The sequence below is a fragment of the Pecten maximus genome, chromosome 18, assembly GCF_902652985.1.
Source record: "Pecten maximus chromosome 18, xPecMax1.1, whole genome shotgun sequence".
Lineage (NCBI taxonomy): Eukaryota > Metazoa > Mollusca > Bivalvia > Pectinida > Pectinidae > Pecten > Pecten maximus.
Genome location: NC_047032.1, coordinates 10,494,838 through 10,513,996, shown reverse-complemented (window position 1 = coordinate 10,513,996; position 19,159 = coordinate 10,494,838). Strand labels below are relative to the sequence as shown.

General features: G+C 37.4%; 1 protein-coding gene across 1 annotated transcript in view; it reads left to right on the top strand.

Annotated features, from left to right (window-relative positions):
- Nucleotides 1–291: 291 nt before the first annotated feature.
- LOC117316701 (adenylyl cyclase-associated protein 1-like) overlaps nt 292–19,159 on the top strand; it is a 138,946-nt gene continuing 120,078 nt past the window's right edge. Inside the window, exons 1-2 of the mRNA XM_033871447.1 lie at nt 292–402; nt 15,973–16,480. Coding sequence (XP_033727338.1) covers nt 325–402; nt 15,973–16,480 — 586 coding nt within the window. The 5' untranslated portion in view covers nt 292–324. The remainder of the gene's footprint in view (nt 403–15,972; nt 16,481–19,159) is intronic.

The window sequence follows — 19,159 nt, the reverse complement described above, 5'->3', positions numbered from 1 at the left end:
TTGTCGGAATACACCCACCATATATATTTTTGCTGTATTTGGCAGTGACGGAAAACGTGCGTCAGCTCGACTGACCTACTTCAAAGTGAAACTACGTTTAAAAGGCGAACATATTTCTGTCATTTTTGACACCGTTATCATTTTTATGTCTGTTGCAGGATAAATAGAATACATGGTCAGTGTCTTAAAGCTGTATTTTTGGCTCGGGACAGAAAGACAAAAGTCAAGGCTCGCCACTTTTGTCTTTCTTTACCCTCGCCAAAATACAGCTTATATTTTAATTTGTTTAATCAGTCCGATCGTGACACATAGCTAGATAATCACATGACCGTGTTGCAGATTACACCAGCCCACTTCCGGTTCAACACGCCCTCTATACGGAAGCGTAGCCGGGTAACTTCGGTAAGCATCTATTTGTGTTTCTGTCAAGTTATCATTTTCCAAATGATGTTAGACTGATATGCTGGTTTTGAGTAATGTTTATGCAATAACTCTGACTGTTCATATTGCAATTTGAGTGACATGGAAGCAATGTCACTTTCAAAGTATCTTTTGAAGTATAATCCAAGATGGCGGCGCCCATGAGTGATTCATGCCCATTTCCTGGTTAGGTGTAAAATCTTTTGTTTGACGGTTGAATACAAACCTATCCATGCATTATTGTTTCACTATCTACCACATATGTATCATGCTTTTTATTTAGTGTGCATTCATACACAGAAAGGTTTATTTGGTCTAAACATGAAATATCTCTGATCACGATGAGGAAGTTCCATGTATTTGGTCGGCGATATGAAGTAGGCGGTAGCCCCAGCGGTGTCGCTATGATAGATCTACATTGTATATCTGTTTAACGAATACTTATTTATGATGTGCTTATTCTCTGACTATCTTTCTTTAACTATATGTATGAATCGACTCGAGGTAAATTTTAAAAGGTCATATATTATAGAAATTAATATGGCAAGTATTACTACAAAGTGTCCAAGCATGTGTATGCCATCATGTAATACTCAAATTGATAGTGCATCATAAAACTGATGAGTTCGACACTTATAAAACAGTTGTTGACATGCTATTTTTTAATATGATTTACATGTAAAAATTTCCCAATTTGGTCAATTGAAGTATCTCAAAATTCGCAGAAAAATCCTGTTCCTTTAGGTCACAAATAGTCTATGTAGACAGACACTGACTCAAGTTCTCAGACATAGCCTTCTGTGAAGACCATATTGATTAATCATGAGGATTTAAAGTTTGTGAAGCAGGTGTGACAGTTTTCAACATATCAAACCCACCTTCAATAGGCATCTGTTTTTGAATTGTGAATCGTAGAATTAAAATGTTTTTTTATCTGATAGCTATTTTTTTCACCAACAGCAAGAGTTCAAAACTCTATTATGAGTGACTGTGTACATTGTTGTTTTATTAGTTGTTTTGCAGTGTTGCCAATGTTTCAAGATGAAAAATCCAGTCACAAGGATGGGGCCATTGGCCCACAATTTTCCTGAATAACCCACAATACAATTCAGAAAAATCCTTTAAATTTCTGTTAATGGCCCATAAATTATATTACAGATAGTCATTTTTCTTTAGATAACCTAGATCCATTTGGTAACCAAAAATAATCCGTGTGACAGATCTACACTTGTTGAAATCGTTAAATCCATATAAACATTATCATTAGCATAAATAATGGACGCAGGCTTGTAGCCTCTATATCCATATCAATATCAATACATAGTATAATATAAATATTTCCTATGTAATTAATGGCTTTATATTAGTTCCTGTACGTTCATGAATAAAAACGTTTATTTTTCCAATGATCATCTAACATTATTTCAAATTTTATGACAGAATCAGCATTGACAACAATTTGTGGCAAGCTATTCCATAAATCAATAACTCGGTAACTGAAAAAATGTTTCCTCCCATCAAGACGACATCGCTTTTTGAATATTTTCTTATCGTGACCTCTGGTTCTACTTATCTTGTCCATTTGGAAAAAGTGTTTTGTTATTCTACTATCGTATATGTTATTTACTATCTTAAAAACGTTAATCATATCTCCTCTGGTCCTACGGTGCTGTAGCGTCGGGAGATTTAACCGTTGTAGCAGATATGACTTGAATTGTCTTACAATATGACACTATAAGCATGTGATGCTGTCACACTTAATATGACTGGCTGTAGTACAGTGCAATATCTCATTATCAGAAACAGAAAAATCTTGTTAGAACTTTCTCAGACAATGGGCCTTTTCATGATGCAAATGTTGACAAATGTAGCTGTATATGATGATAATAAGGGTATCTGGTGTACAGTTGTAGTCTATAGAGGGTAACAATGGACGTTTATTAATGATGAGTACATTTTTGACCCCAGATGAAACATTTTTTGCAAAATGCACATCATTATCCATAGAACCATGCAGAAACTAAAGAAGGGTCAAAACATATTCTCCAAACCCAAGATAGAGTCAAATATGATTTTGGGGAGTCAAAATATACTATTAAGATACATTGTCAGGGTTTTCAGTAAGTTTTAGAATATATAGGTGGTTGAAAAATAGTAATAGGTGCATGGTTGCAATTAAGGGCCACATGTACAGGTTTCAAGAAGTGGCAATAGGCCAAATTTTTTATTATCCCCTTGCAATTGCGCGACGAGTCGCCAAGGGTATATAGGGATCTGCCTGTACGTAAGTATGTAATATATTTGTCCGGAGCATAACTTTCAAACCATGCATGATCATACCTGTCAAGTTTCCCGCATTGGACTGGAGATTCCCGAATATTCAATACAAAAATCAAATTATCCAGTTTGAAATTAATGACCTGCGCGTGTCCCAAAGTGTCTCCAGTTTTCTCCTGCTTGGCCCAAGTACCTCGAACATGACGTGCGTCAATTTGACGCTTCAAATTCTGACTAAAACTAGTGTATATAAGTCTTAAAACGTTATCCAATATACAGACTCAACAAAGGGCAAATTAGCTATGGTCAGTGACACTAATTGACCCCTAGGGGTTAATTAAAAGAGTCGGTCAACTGTGACAAATCCCGACTGTCACCAAATTGGGTCGGGTGAAGTTTCCAATAATCAACATACCTGTAGTAAAATAAGCTATTTGCAACGTAGATTTTTCCAAAGAAGTTATACAAACCCTAAACTAGCCATATTTGCCAACAAATCATTAAATTTTTTATTGATTTAAGAATGTTGGCAAAGAACTGCAGTCAGACTCTCAAAAAAATCGGCACCATGCTGTTGACGGCAGCCATGATTGTTGTGATGAATATTCTAAAAATGGACCCGGAATCCGGAAATGGACAATTTTTTTCAGGATATTTTTTTTCTCTCTCCTGATTTTAGACAATTGTTTTCTGGAAAATAACATAACTAAAAAAGAAATATACTTAATTTTTTTTTTTTTTAAGGAAACTAATACATGGATTTGATTTAAAAAGAAGAGCCTTCAATTTCTATATTTAGATTATTAAAAAAAAAATATTGATTCAATATATGGAATTATTGGAAGGTAAATTCAATTGAACTAATATTTTTGAATATGCTTCATTTTTTTTAAATTCAAAATTGACGTATATATATATCAGTATACATCTCAGGATTTTTATTTGACTCTATTTTACAACTGAGAGTCCCTGACTCCTGAGAGTTTGATCCTACTTTCATTTACTGTTCAGTAGTTTCATTCACTATTCAGTGCAAGTTATAATAACTCAGCTGCATTCACTTGTTATCAAATTGAATACTATTATTAATCAATTAATTTGTGTTTTTTTTTTGGTTGATGAATTCAATATGTATAGTAAAAATGTTGCCGCGCACAATCTCCAGTTTGAGGAAAGTCCTCAAACTGGAGATCTCCAGTTTGTCAACATTTGATCCTTGACAGGTATGCATGATAATTTCATCAAACTTCATACACGTCAAAACCACATCCATTTGGAGTGTAGTGTGCAAGAACCATACCTCTTGCTTCTGGTTTGACAGAGTTGTGCCCCTTAATTTTTTTTTTACTTTATTCGGAGTATAACTTTCAAACCATGCATGATTTTATTCAAACTTCATACACATCAAGCCCACATCGAGGCGGAGTGCAGTGAGAAAGAACCGTAACTCTTGCTTTGGTTTTCACAGAGTATTTCAATACTACCCTGACCACACACAGCTATATATATATATATATGGAGCAGTACGTTAAAAGCTAACACAACCAACACCTATTCCAGGAGTTCAAATACAAATGCAGTTGAGTATCAATTTGTTGTTAACAAATCACATTCCACTTGTGTCAGCCTGTTCAATTCATAATTCACGTTCATCGTCAGGGTTTGCTCTAAGGAGATTAGTATCATTCTGCAGTGCCTTGTTTTTTTTGCCTAATAAGCCAACGCCTGGTAATAAGCCCGTGTCTGTTAATTACACCAATGTCTGGTTATAACACCAATATCTGGCAATAAGCCCATGTCTGGTAATTATATATAATTAGCTCATGTCTGATAATAGGCCCATGTCTGATAATAAGCCCTTGTCTGGTAATAAGCCCATGTCTGTTAATAACACCCATGTCTGGTAATAACACCCATGTCTGTTAATAAGCCCATGTCTGGTAATAACACCCATGTCTGGTAATAAGCCCATGTCTGGTAATTATATATAATTAGCTCATGTCTGATAATAGGCCCATGTCTGATAATAAGCCCTTGTCTGGTAATAAGCCCATGTCTGTTAATAACACCCATGTCTGGTAATAACACCCATGTCTGGTAATAAGCCCATGTCTGGTAATAAGCCCATGTCTGGTAATAAACCCATGTATAGTAATAAACCCATGTCTGGTAATAACCCCATGTCTGGTAATAACCCCATGTCTGGTAATAACCCCATGTCTGGTAATAACCCCATGTCTGGTAATAACCCCATGTCTGGTAATAACACCCATGTCTGGTGATAAACCCATGTCTGGTAATAACACCCATGTCTGGTGATAAGCTTAAGCCCATGTCTGGTAATAAGCCCATGTCTGGTAATAACACCCATGTCTGGTAATAAGCCCTTGTCTGGTAATAAGCCCATGTCTGTTAATAACACCCATGTCTGGTAATAACACCCATGTCTGTTAATAAGCCCATGTCTGGTAATAACACCCATGTCTGGTAATAAGCCCATGTCTGGTAATTATATATAATTAGCTCATGTCTGATAATAGGCCCATGTCTGATAATAAGCCCTTGTCTGGTAATAAGCCCATGTCTGTTAATAACACCCATGTCTGGTAATAACACCCATGTCTGGTAATAAGCCCATGTCTGGTAATAAGCCCATGTCTGGTAATAAACCCATGTATAGTAATAAACCCATGTCTGGTAATAACCCCATGTCTGGTAATAACCCCATGTCTGGTAATAACCCCATGTCTGGTAATAACCCCATGTCTGGTAATAACACCCATGTCTGGTGATAAGCCCATGTCTGGTGATAAACCCATGTCTGGTAATAACACCCATGTCTGGTGATAAGCTTAAGCCCATGTCTGGTAATAAGCCCATGTCTGGTAATAACACCCATGTCTGGTAATAAACCCATGTCTGGTGATAAGTCCATGTCTGGTAATAACACCCATGTCTGGTAATAACCCCATGTCTGGTAATAACCCCATGTCTGGTAATAACACCCATGTCTGGTAATAAGCCCATGTCTGGTAATAACACCCATGTCTGGTAATAAGCCCATGTCTGGTAATAACACCCATGTCTGGTAATAACACCCATGTCTGGTAATAAGCCAATGTCTGGTACTGATAATAAGCCCTTGTCTGGTAATAAGCCCATGTCTGGACATGGTAATAAGTGAATTAATTCATCATTCCGCTAATCTGGTTTAATTTGGTTTTGTGCTAAAAATTGAGTGCCCCAAATTTAGAACATTTTCAGTAGTTTAAAGTGTGCATATTCCAGTAACTTGTATATATGTTTATCAAATGATTTTGCCGACATATGCATCCTTTTATTGGGTTGAGTATATACACATATTATCCTAAGCCAGGATGACTTCCGTTTATGGAGTCAACAATTTTGAATTTAACAAGTATCCTTAGCAATATATATGTATGTGATAGTCATTTATAACTCGTCATCACTGTGGGATGAGAACCTAGACATTCATCATTTAAAGTCGGGGACAATTTTCATCTTGACATCAATTTATAAACCATCCTTATATTTATGATAGTGATGCATGCTTCAAAATATGAATGATTGTTTCTACCCAGAACTAGAAACTATACTGGTAAAATATCGTCAGGGTTATATATAGATCTAATTCTTACTCTGGTTAATTCAAACTATGCCCAATATATAGTAAAGACAAGAGACATAGGAACATTTATAAAAATCTACATAGAGGACATTAGATGGATGTTAATCTTAACATACGGAAGGAGGTGGGGGCAGGAAGGTCACACTGAAGGTACGTGTTGTCAATGTGAAATCTGGTTATTCTACCTATTATGTCTGTACATATATAATAGAAAGTCCTCGGGGTTAAGATTGACACTTCGGTAGACAACCATTCATCTTTACTTTGTCTTTGATAGCTATATAGAGTCCCATGGGAAATATAGAGAACCATCAATTCAAGGAGCTGTCATTTGGAAGAGTAGGCAGACCCTGAACGGAACTTACGGGAGATATCAACGTGTAGCTTTAGTTCACTCATATAGGAGTGTAATTTGTCTTTCATTAATGAAACCAAAATCAAATTTTAAATATTAACTGAAAATTGAGCGAAGAACATGTACATCCAACATTAAGATATAAAAATGTCTATTTTGTAATTGGTTATTGGGGCCGTTATGTATTGAATGATCAGATAATTCAATAAAAAAATAAATACATAAAATGATGTATGTCTGCATGAGGAATGTCCTTGTCCCCTGTATCAACTCATGATCAACCGTAGGAAAAGTGTTGACGCAAATGTCCTGGGTAAGAGAAATCCTTACTGCAGATGGAGCTGTCAATGGGGGGCTCAATACAGGTTTCGTATTCTTCCACACTTTTCTCAGCCATATTTTAAAAAAGTTGGTATGTAACTTGAGTGTGAGTAGCTCAGAGATCAAGTTCAAACTTCAGGGTTTTTGAGTCAAGGTCACTGTCACTTTTTTAAGCGGAGACGGATAGAAAAATAAGTACACAAAATATTAAACGGTTTCTACTGACCTTATTAAGGAAAGGACATTAATACGGCATCTTAAAATGAAGCCAGTGCTCTTCATATTAGTTCCCTATCTCATGCAAATATGTCTGCTGCAAAACAAAATGTTGGAGGTCTCATGCAAATTAGATGCCCAATTTCGGCCTTTTTAGCTCTAGTTGTTCTTTGATGATCCGACATTTTATCACTAACCCTCCACCACTGGGTTGCGAGTTTCGAAACCTACGTGGGGCAGTTGCCAGGTACTGACTGTAGGCCGGTGGTTTTTCTCCGGGTACTCCGGCTTTCCTCCACCTCCAAAACCTGGCACGTCCTTAAATGACCCTGGCTGTTAATAGGACGTTAAACAAAAACAAACAAACAAACAAACAATCTTTGATGATCCATGGTGATTTGCATTTTGACCGTTTTGATTAGTACACAATTAAATTATAATGCTCCTAGTCGTACATGTTATGTACCAATATATAATTACCTACTACAGACATTTTCTAGTTGTTTTTTTTCTATAATATAAGTGACATATAATATCGGTCAGTAATTATATAATAACATGCAGATTTCTCTGGTATATACAAGTTCAGCCAAGTAGAGGTACTGGCCATCATGGCCGTCATTTCCTGGTATATACAAGTTAGGCCAAGTAGAGGTACTGCCCATCATTTTCTGGTATATACAAGTTAGGCCAAGCAGAGGTACTGCCCATCATTTCCTGGTATATACAAGTTAGGCCAAGTAGAGGTACTGCCCATCATTTCCTGGTATATACAAGTTAGGCCAAGCAGAGGTACTGCCCATCATTTTCTGGTATATACAAGTTAGGCCAAGTAAAGGTACTGCCCATCATTTCCTGGTATATACAAGTTGGGTCAAGTAGAGGTATTGTTATTACTGCCCATCATTTCCTGGTTGTCTTGACATCCTTCCTGTGTATTGTTACACTATATACAAACCACACTTTATTACAGATTACTGTGATTCACTGTGATTAACATTCAAGCATTGTCACTTCCTACAACAATAAAACCAGTTAAATCAATATCGTCCTGACATGATCAGAGATGTCTAAATCCACACGATCTCATCAGTCTGTTTTATGGGATAATCATGGATTAATTGTATATTATTTATTGAAATTAACATATAAGAACAATTTATAAAAGAAAAGGTTCGAAAATGACTTCACTCATCATTAACCTCTATAAAATAGCTGTAGTTCTATATATAATTGGTTTGTTTTTGTTTAACGTCCTATTAACAGCCAGGGTCATTTAAGGATGTACGTGCCAGGTTTGGAGGTGGAGGAAAGCCGGAGTACCCGGAGAAAAACCACCGGCCTACGGTCAGTACCTGGCAACTGCCCCACGTAGGTTTCGAACTCGCAACCCAGAGGTGGAGTGCTAGTGATAAAGTGTCGGGACACCTTAACCACTCGGCCACCGCGGCCCCTACTAGTTCTATAGTAAAAGTCTCTATATATATAGTCTATGTTGATTTGGTGTATCGCTGTGTATGTGTTGACTTATAAATTGAATCTAACATGGGTCTGTTCCATGGACAGGGATATCTCCAGTTAGCACATTAGGCTTCCCGAGGTTCTGACCAGCCAAACTCTTACACAAGGATGGAGATATCCGAGGTTCTGACCAGCCAAACTCTTACACAAGGATCGAGATATCCGAGGTTCTGACCTGCCAAACTCTTACACAAGGATCGAGATATCCGAGGTTCTGACCAGCCAAACTCTTACACAAGGATCGAGATATCCCTGTTGTGCTGATCATGACCAGCCAAACTCATCAACGAGGGTCAAGATATATACCTGTTATACTGACCAGCTAAACTCTTACACGAGGGTTGAGATAACCCTGTCGAGCTGACAAGCCAAGGGTTGAGATAACCCTGTTGAACTGACAAGCCAAACTCTTATACAAGGATTGAGATATCCCTGTCCAGCTGACAGGCCAAACTCTTACACGAGGGTTGAGATAACCCTGTCAAACTGACAAGCCAAACTCTTATACAAGGATTGAGATATCCCTATTGTGCTGACAGGCCAAACTCTTACATGAGAGTCAAGAAATATTCCTGTCTTATACAGGCCCATTGCACCTGTTGTTGTATGACTTACACCAGCCCATTACACTTGTTGTATGTGTACTATGTAACTGAGGCCACACAGACTTATACAGGCCCATTACACCTGTTGTATGTGTACTATGAAACCGAGTCCTGACAGACTTATACAATAGGCCCAATACACCTGTTGTATGGTACTACATGTAACTGAGTCCTGACAGACATATACAGGCCCATTGCACCTGTTGTATATGCACAATGTAAATGAGTCTTGACAGACTTTCTACAGGCCCATCAGATCTGTTGTATGTGCACAATATGTAATTGAGTCCTGATGGACCTACACAGGCCCATTACACCTGTTGTATGTGTACTATGTAACTGAGGCCTCACGGACTTACACAGATCTGTTGTATGTGCACTATGTAATTGAGTCCTGATGGACCTACACAGGCCCATTACACCTGTTGTATGTGTACTATGTAACTGAGGCCTCACAGACTTACACAGGCCCATCACACCTGTTGTATGTGTACTATGTAACTGAGTCTTGACAGACTTATACAGGCCCATTTCACCTGTTGTATGTGTACTATGTTACTGAGTCCTGACAGACTTATACAGGCCCATTTCACCTGTTGTATGTGTACTATGTTACTGAGTCCTGACAGACTTATACAGGCCCATTTCACCTGTTGTATGTGTACTATGTTACTGAGTCCTGACAGACTTGTACAGGCCCATCACACCTGTTGCATGTGTGCTATGTAACTGCGACCCTACAGACTTATACAGGCCCTTTAAACCTGTTGTATGTGTGTAGTAACTCTATCCTCTATGTGTGTATACTCCCCAGGAGGAATGCTCTACTATAACCACACATAGTTGTAAGTAGTCTAATAATAAACACATTGCCATCATCTTTACACGTCTAGTCAACTTAACAATTTCTCAGCATTTTTTTTTCAATGTATTTTCTAAAGAGTAAATACATTGATTTTTGAAAAAAAATGTTGTGAAAGACTCATTAATGAAGAACTGAACAAGATGCACATGTAAATCAGACATTTTATTTATTCATTTTTTTAAATTCGAAAAGAAATTGGTAAATAATTTTGATGTCAAACTGACAATGCTTTTAGCTGTACTGGTTGGAAACTCTTCTGCACTAAAACATTGTATGTACAATTACTAGCTAGGTATTATTATCATTATTTCTTCAGTTAGAATATAACAAAACCATCAACTTGAAAATTCCTGTCTTTTTATAGGTATTCACAATTTTATCAAATAAAAATCTATTTTAAATCATGTTTTCAGATATATTTATAAAAAAATGAGTTTTTGGTAGATTTTATAAGCAGACAGATTGGTATATTTTTGAAATATGGACAGATGTAATGATTAGATAAATGCCCTAAATGTTTCAGGAGAATGGAAAGGAAGATTTAGGGTTAAACAAGAAAGAGGCTTTGCCAGCCATACATATAGAGGAGTCTGTATATCTATGACACAAGTTTTACAGATAACTTATCGACATATTTTTGTCACCCTGCACCAAAATCTTGATATTGTGGAATTTGTTAAGAATCCTTACTTCACTGTACAGAATTAAATGTAGTGATTTCAGTAGTCTGTATGGTAACAGGGGACAATAAGCCCATGGCTGGTATAATACACACACCCAATTACTGTTCAGTGGAAATCCCAACAAATTACTAATGTAATGTTATGATATGCTTTTTTCCTGTAACGTTCAGCGATTTGGGAGTTGGTGGCCTTGTTTGCTGTTTTCAGTATGTTTTTGGTTTATTTTGTTAAACGTCCTATTAACAGCCAGGGTCATTTAAGGATGTGCCAGGTTTTGGTGGTGGAGGAAAGGCAGAGTACCTGGAGAAAAAACACTGGCCTATGGTCAGTACCTGGCAACTGCCCCACGTAGGTTCCGAACTCGAACTCGCAACCCAGAGGTGGAGGGCTAGTGATAAAGTGTCGGGACACCTTAACCCTCAGCCACCGGGTGCCCCCAGTATGTGACCAGGTGGGGTGTCCTGCTGGATGTCTTCAGCAGTGTACTTCAGTGAGGACTTTTTGCAACATAAACATATAGCTAGGGGTATAAGTTAGCATTGTGACAGTTTAAAGTACATTAGTAATTACGTCGAGAGAGAAACATAAACAAAATTACGTTTGATGTTTTAATCAACTGTGAGGAATTAGGTTTGTTAATTGACATGATGGTCGGAGGAATTTGTTCAATACTCATTGCAATATGGCAACTGAAAGAAATGATTGTTAAAAATTGTTACCATCAAGGGATTCTATTCTTCATTAATTTTGAAGATAAAATCAAATTACAACAACAACAACCGCGAAAAAACCATGATATATTGTAACATAATTATAGTAAATATCCCTCATCAAGCTGTCGTTCTGTTTTGACACTTACAATGTACTTTTGAGACTAAACTGTGATTTTAATGATTTCATCTGAGACAATTCAAACTCAACTTTACAGCTTATAATTTTTTTAATGAAAAAAGTGTTTCCGACAAAGCACTGGGTATTCGGATGGCACAGTTGGTAACACACTTGTCTTTCACCTAGCTAGGCAGCTTCGGGTTCGATTCCCGGAAGATCGGACGTGAAAAGGTATGGGGCTACCTGTCTGATCATGTTGGTTCTCCCACAGAAAAACCTTTCACAAGCTCCCATCTAGGCCAACATGCATGATTAATAGCAGTTGATATAACTTCAATGTTTCGCAATCGTTGTAAAATAAAGTTTACATTTTGAAGCACCTCAAAATGCCTATGCTTATATGTTGTTGGGCCATAAACCCAGAAAACTGAATACAAGTATGAAACTTCTTCATGTTTTTTCTCTGGGTTTGTAACTCTCATAGGTAAATATATATCTTCTTCTTTCTAGTAATAAAGTGATCAGAATGTTTTGGTGCAAGTATCCTTAAAGAACCTTTTCAGTACCACCAGTTGTACGTATGCTTTAGATTTCAAGGATAAAATCTTTAGGTACAAGTATCCTTAAATATTTTCACATGTATACTTTATATATATAGCCTTACTCATCTACATATGCAGTTTCATTTAAGATTTTTTGTTTTCTTTGATAGATTTAATTTATGGGTCTAATTCAAATTAAATTACTCAGGGGAAATATCTATCATAACACACAATAAAAATTGTTTGTACAAGTATCTTTAAAACTATCGCTTCCCATAGTTCTAGCCACTGCTTTACAATTAACCAGTCTGACCTATCAACGCAACAATCCGCTATCACAGTGAACAGTTTGTAGCTTTAGGGGTCAAAATAACACAAGTTAAAGAGAAATACACAATATTTCTCACAGCTGTCTGGTCGATCTGCACACATGCCCCTCACCAATCCCCACACACACATATACAGATGTACATTTCATCTTGAACTCAAAATCTGGCTAGGCAAACACGTGGAGGTTTCGCCATTGAAAAAGAAGATTTTTAAAAGTGCGGTTGCAGCTATATTCTGCCACAATCCTCCTCTAATCTGTGTTTATAAATAGATATGTTGATGTCAATGTCAAGGACTGAAAGATTGGTGTACTTTGGGCTGAACTTTTGGAAATCTTGATTTCTATGTCCTGAACTATATGTGGTGATTTGAAGAGATATCAGCCAGGTTCGAAAAACACTTGTTTTGACAACAAAGATTTGCACCTTATTCAATTCGGGATATTTGGAAGAAACAGTACCGTAAAGGGTGCCTTCAGATGAGAGCAGAATCATCAACTCTTAACAGTGTATAAAGTGTCTTATCAATAGAGACAAGCACAAGCATAAGTGACCTTGGTGCAGGAATATGTGGAAGTTATATTGTGACTTTATTGTGAGGATATAACAACGTTATTGACCTTGGTTTGTGGATAAAGGGACGTTGGTGACCTTGGTGTGAGGATATAGCAACTCTGGTGACCTTGGTGTGAGGATATAGGGACATTAGTGACCTTGGTGTGAGGATATAGGGACATTGGTGACCTTGGTGTGAGGATATAGGGACATTGGTGACCTTGGTGTGAGGATATAGGGACATTGGTGCATGACCTTGGTGTGAGGATATAGCAACTCTGGTGACCTTGGTGTGAGGATATAGGGACATTGGTGACCTTGGTGTGAGGATATAGCAACTTTGGTGACCTTGGTGTGAGGATATATCAACTTTGGTGATCTTGGTGTGAGGATATAGGGACATTAGTGACCTTGGTGTGAGGATATAGGGACATTGGTGCATGACCTTGGTGTGAGGATATAGCAACTCTGGTGACCTTGGTGTGAGGATATAGCAACTTTGGTGACCTTGGTGTGAGATATAGGGACGTTAGTGACCTTGGTGTGACGATATACATGTAGGGACGTTAGTGACCTTGATATAGGGATATAGGGACGTTAGTGACCTTGGTTTGTAGAAGTAGGGATGTTAGTGACCTTGGTGTGAGGATATAGGGACGTTAGTGACCTTGATATAGGGATATAGGGACGTTAGTGACCTTGGTGTGAGGATATAGGGACGTTAGTGACCTTGGTTTGTAGATATAGGGACGTTAGTGACCTTGGTGTGAGGATATAGGGGCGTTAGAGACATTATTAGTGTCGTTGGTGCCAGGATAGAGACTAAATTTGGTGACATACGATCCTTTGTGTGAGCGACCTAGGTGCACCTATCTATCCAGTTGATACATATAAGTTCATTTAATGCACCTGTAAGGCTGCAATATTCACACCTGAATAGGTATATAATCAGATTTAATAATATCCATAACTCAAAATATAAATTATGTTCGGTACGTATACTGAATACATTAAGTTAACATGTAGCATACAGGACATACCTGATAGAATCTAATTATAGATTTGGTAAGGGGACGAGTTTGATCATTCTTCAATATAGTAATACATCAAGTAAAATCAAACCTGTTACTGAAAATCTATTTTAAGATGGAAACTTGTCTGTAATATTTGTATAAACTATACAGGTAAGGATAATCCACACAGTGACGAGCTTTCTCACCTGTCTGGAATTTACCTTTACCCTTTTTACCTGTAACAGGGAAAGTTGTTTTTCGAGCTACTCCTTCGAGATTAAATTTTCTGTAATATTTGTTCTGTTGGGCGTGGATTAGCTTAGACTTTTAGTTTAAATTGCTACACACTCACAGGTGTAAAGAAAGTGATGAAGTGATTTTCTGTGATAAACTATTAGCAGTATTATTGATCGCATGCTGAATGAGACTCTCGTACCATATACTAGGCCTGTCCAGTCTGCGGCCAGCGTGACGGTATAGGCTTTGTGAAGTAGTAACGTATTGGTGATACTGTGGGATGTATTTTTCTAATTTCTAAATTGTGATACTGTTCAACATGTGAGGAAGTTTCACGATACTTGTGTGAGAACTTTATACAGTAAAACTATTACTAAGGTAGACATTTGTTTACATAAACAATTTGGCCTAAATAGGACATACAAGTCGGATTTAACAGAGACACGATCTTATAACTGGTTTTGTGATGATCTGAGTTTAAACTTTGTAAGGACAGTGTTAGGCAATTTAAGAAAAATTACGATAAAAGTTTAAGGAGCTTGATGTACATGTGTTGACTGGAATATCTGACATACATTACTATACCTGTGATCTAGCTATAGAAGTTTTGGAAGTTTCAGACTTTGGGACATAAAAGTCGAGTCATACTTAGTAATTATAAGGAGCAGACCACAGTTGACTTTAGGATTTTTAACATATAAGCTTATACAGATATTTTGACCTTTGACCTGATCCGGAAGTGGTGTAAAAATTGGAGTAATTCTCTCACCTGGCACACGGCTGCAGGTGAATCAAATAATTGTTTACCTGTGTCCATTGTATGACAATTTTGATATAAAAATCAACTTAAATTGGTTTTATATATAGACATATGCATGATGAAGACTTCAACTCAGTGGAAAGGAAATGTAAACATTTAAAAATCATGAACAGCTGAGTACTTCTAAAGGGCCTGCTGTATGTGTGCACTGGTGACCGGAACTCATAATATTATGTGATGTTGACAATTGAACAGTGTATATCTGTGGTATAAGTTTTTACCTATAAACAGGCCGATACTTCCTGGAGGCTATTTCATTTTGTGTGTGGTTGTGATCTGTGGCTGTTGTAACTAAAACCACCGATATAAAATTACTCTTGTGAATTAAATGTCCACATTATAACTATATATGTGTGTATATTAAGTATGTACATATGTCGCACATTTTTATAAGAAGGAAAGAGTGAGGATTATAATGGTGATGGCCTAGGATTATAAACTCGGAGAAGTTTTCTGTGAATAACACATTGTTGTACTGCGAGACAATTTTCTATGTGTACAACATTGTTGTACTTGACAAAGAATGTATGTTATTCCTGTACATACAATATAATATATGTGACTAATCGTACCCTGGCTACATAGACAATGTGGTTGTAATTAATAGGAAGTGTTGATGATGAAGTGATGGGATTTTTCCTCCATTAACTCAGCCATTGACAGGTGATATAATTATATAATCATGTTTTGTTGTTGCGGTGAACCAAGTGACTCAGATTCTGAATCGTTTCAGGACAAAAAAAGAACCGAATCCTCTCAGCCCACGAACAGTGCAACCTGCACATCCTTCAGTGAGGTTACCTCCCCTTCGCAGGAAGTGAGTAATTTGCACAGCTCCCCTCAACAGGAAGTAAGTCTCAAAAAGGGTAGCTCCCCTACACAGGAACAGGAAGTGGGTAAGACTCAGGGGTCCAGCACAGGGGATAAATTAAGGCAAGGTGAGGGGCCAGAGAAAGGAGTAAGTGTTGAAGTTCAGGAGAAAGCAATTGAAATCCAGAAACAGGAAGTAAGTTATAAAGTAGTGGAAGACATTCAGAGGGAGGAAGAAGAACAATTGGACTTTGAAATACAACAAGCGCAGGAGGAATTAGCTAAAGTTTGGGAACGAGTAAGAGCAGAAGAAAGCGAAATGTCCGGTGAAGCTTTGGCATCTGCCGTAAATCGGCTTGAAGCAGTAGCTACCCGACTTGAAGCATTGGCTTTGAAAGCGCCATCTAGCAGGGCATCAAGTGCTGAACCAGGTATCTATCTATCTATCTATGTATATATATAATTTAAAAAAAAAATCTGAAGTATAGAAATAATTTGAATTCTCATTAAGTAAGTCTGTACGTGCTGTAATCACACCAGTCTTGACCCCTGACCCCTGATTTATACAATATATGTTGATATATATAAAACGACAGCCTTTAGATTTTCAGGTGTTTTTTTTACCCTTAATGACTGACTGCTATGAGGCGGTCATAAAACATTGTTTAACAATGCAAAAACAAACCAAACATAAGCCTCTTTAGCTAAGTATCCTCCTGCCATCTTACTCTTCATCACCGGGTGATACCGGAAGTTACGAATCCGACGGGGAGTATATACAAATCCGACGGGAGTATCTACCCGAAGGGCGTAAGGACATGGCTGGGGTATGTTTTATAGTCATACATGGCATTTTAACATACTATCGGAAATATGATGATACCCACGGATTTCTACACTATTTCCTTTATACATATCAGTAATTCGTTAATCTCATAAACATGCCGTGTTTGATTGATGCTCAATATTATCTGGCTGCCCTACTGTCAAACGACGAATTTGCTATGATTTTTGTCAAAAATACCCAATAATCGCGATCAAAACACGATGGACAGAATTTTGGTATTGAACATTGACTGCAATAAACTATTAGTAATCAACAATTCGTTTGGATTACAGCTATAAAGTTACTTAATTGGCTAATTATAATGACACGAAAAATTCCGACGGGGAAAATCTCTCTCCAATATCTGAATCCGACGGGGAATACGAATTCGTAACTTCTGGTATCACCCGGTGTTCATGGTTATATAACAATTACTTAAAATACTGAAACTTATGTAAGAAACTTATGTAAGAAGAAAAAAATTATGTCGGGTCTGGGTTTCTTAAAATATATTAGAAATTTATTGATTACCTTAAGCTTGGCCAATATATAGCTCCAGGTATATTAATATAACTTGGTGTAATTATAAAGTAGCTATATACAGTCGAATCTGTATACATGTATTAAGCGCCCACTCATGATCAAGGGAAGTTGAAAAACGGTCGCTTAATTAATTAATGGAGAGCGGTCTCTTAATAGAGATGGTATCTTAGAATTGATCAATATTCATAAGCTTATTATTCACTTTATAAATTGACAATAATGCTAAATAATATATAAATGAAAAATAAACCATCCATTTGAACCAATCAAAATTTTTTTTTTTTTTTTATTAATATTATCATGCTAATTTTTTATCATTTTATATATATTTTTTGTAATCCTTTTAGTATAGCAAAACAATCGATTTAACATTAGAAATATGTTTTACTGGTTAATTAGATTACTTTCGAATTATTTATGCATTTTTTTTTAAATTCCTGAATTCTTGGTCCATATATCCGCCCTGATTATTAGTTACATTACTGCGTTTCCTACTTTATAAATGGCGACTTTTTCACTGGCAAATACCTGTTTTAATGTCTCAAAAAAGATAGCAAATCACAATTTAACAGTAATATATGCATTCCTTCATTGTTATATTTCTCATGCAAATTTATATATTATATATAAAACATCTGAAAAATGTCAGAATTCTAGACCGTCTCTACGCCTCCTTTCCCGACCTTTTTCACGAAAAGTAAAACTACTTGGGTGTTATCAAGGACAAAATGGTAATGAAAGGCATTTTGGAGACTTCTGGTAGCTTATAAAAGAGAGTTATTGTTATCACAGCTAGGAATAAAAAAATTGCGGTTGCTGGTCGCGTAAAGAGAGGGTTGAATTAATAGAGTTAAAATATATAGCAAAAACGCTCGGGAGGAATTGAAATGGTCTCTTAGAACAGAGAGTCGCTTAATTGAGATGGTCGTTGGGACAGATTCGATGTATATTCAATATGGCTTAATTTTCCCTGAACAAGCACTCGATACAGCATAATGTCTAGCTGGTAGTATATGCTCCACATATATAACCATTTATCACATTACATTCACATCAATGAAAATCCCTAGGTGTGTTGTAGGTGTGTAGTATGTTGTAGCTATAGGTGTGTAGTAAGTATGTTGTAGGTGTGTAGTATGTTGTAGGTGTGTAGTATGTTGTAGGTGTGTAGTGTGTTGTAGGTGTGTAGTAAGTATGTTGTAGGTGTGTAGTATGTTGTAGGTGTGTAGTAAGTATGTTGTAGGTGTGTAGTAAGTATGTTGTAGGTGTGTAGTATGTTGTAGGTGTGTCTTCCGTCTGTTGGCGGTGTCGTCCGTCTGTTCGGTGGGTTCGTCCTCTGTTGTCGGTGTTGTCGTCTGTTGTCGAGTGTTTCTCCTCTGTTGTCGGTGGCTACGTCGTCGTTGTCGTGTTTCTCTGTTGTCTGTTGCGTCCGTCTGTGGTCGGTGTGTCGTCCTGTTGTCCGTGTGTCGTCCGTCTGTGTCGGTGTGTCGTCCGTGTTTTGTCGTTGTCGTTCGTCTGTGTCGGTGTGTCGTCTGTTGGCGGTGTGTCGTCCCGTCTGTTTATCGGTGTGTCTTCTGTTGTCCGGTGTGTCTCCTTCGTTGTGGTGTTTCTCGTCTGTTGTCTGTGTTGCGTCCTCTGTCTCGTAGTGTCGTCTGTTGTCGGTGTTTCGTCCGTCTTTTCGGTGTGTCGTCCTGTTGTCCGTGCTGGTCGCCGTCTTTTTTCGAGTGTGCGTCCGTCTTCT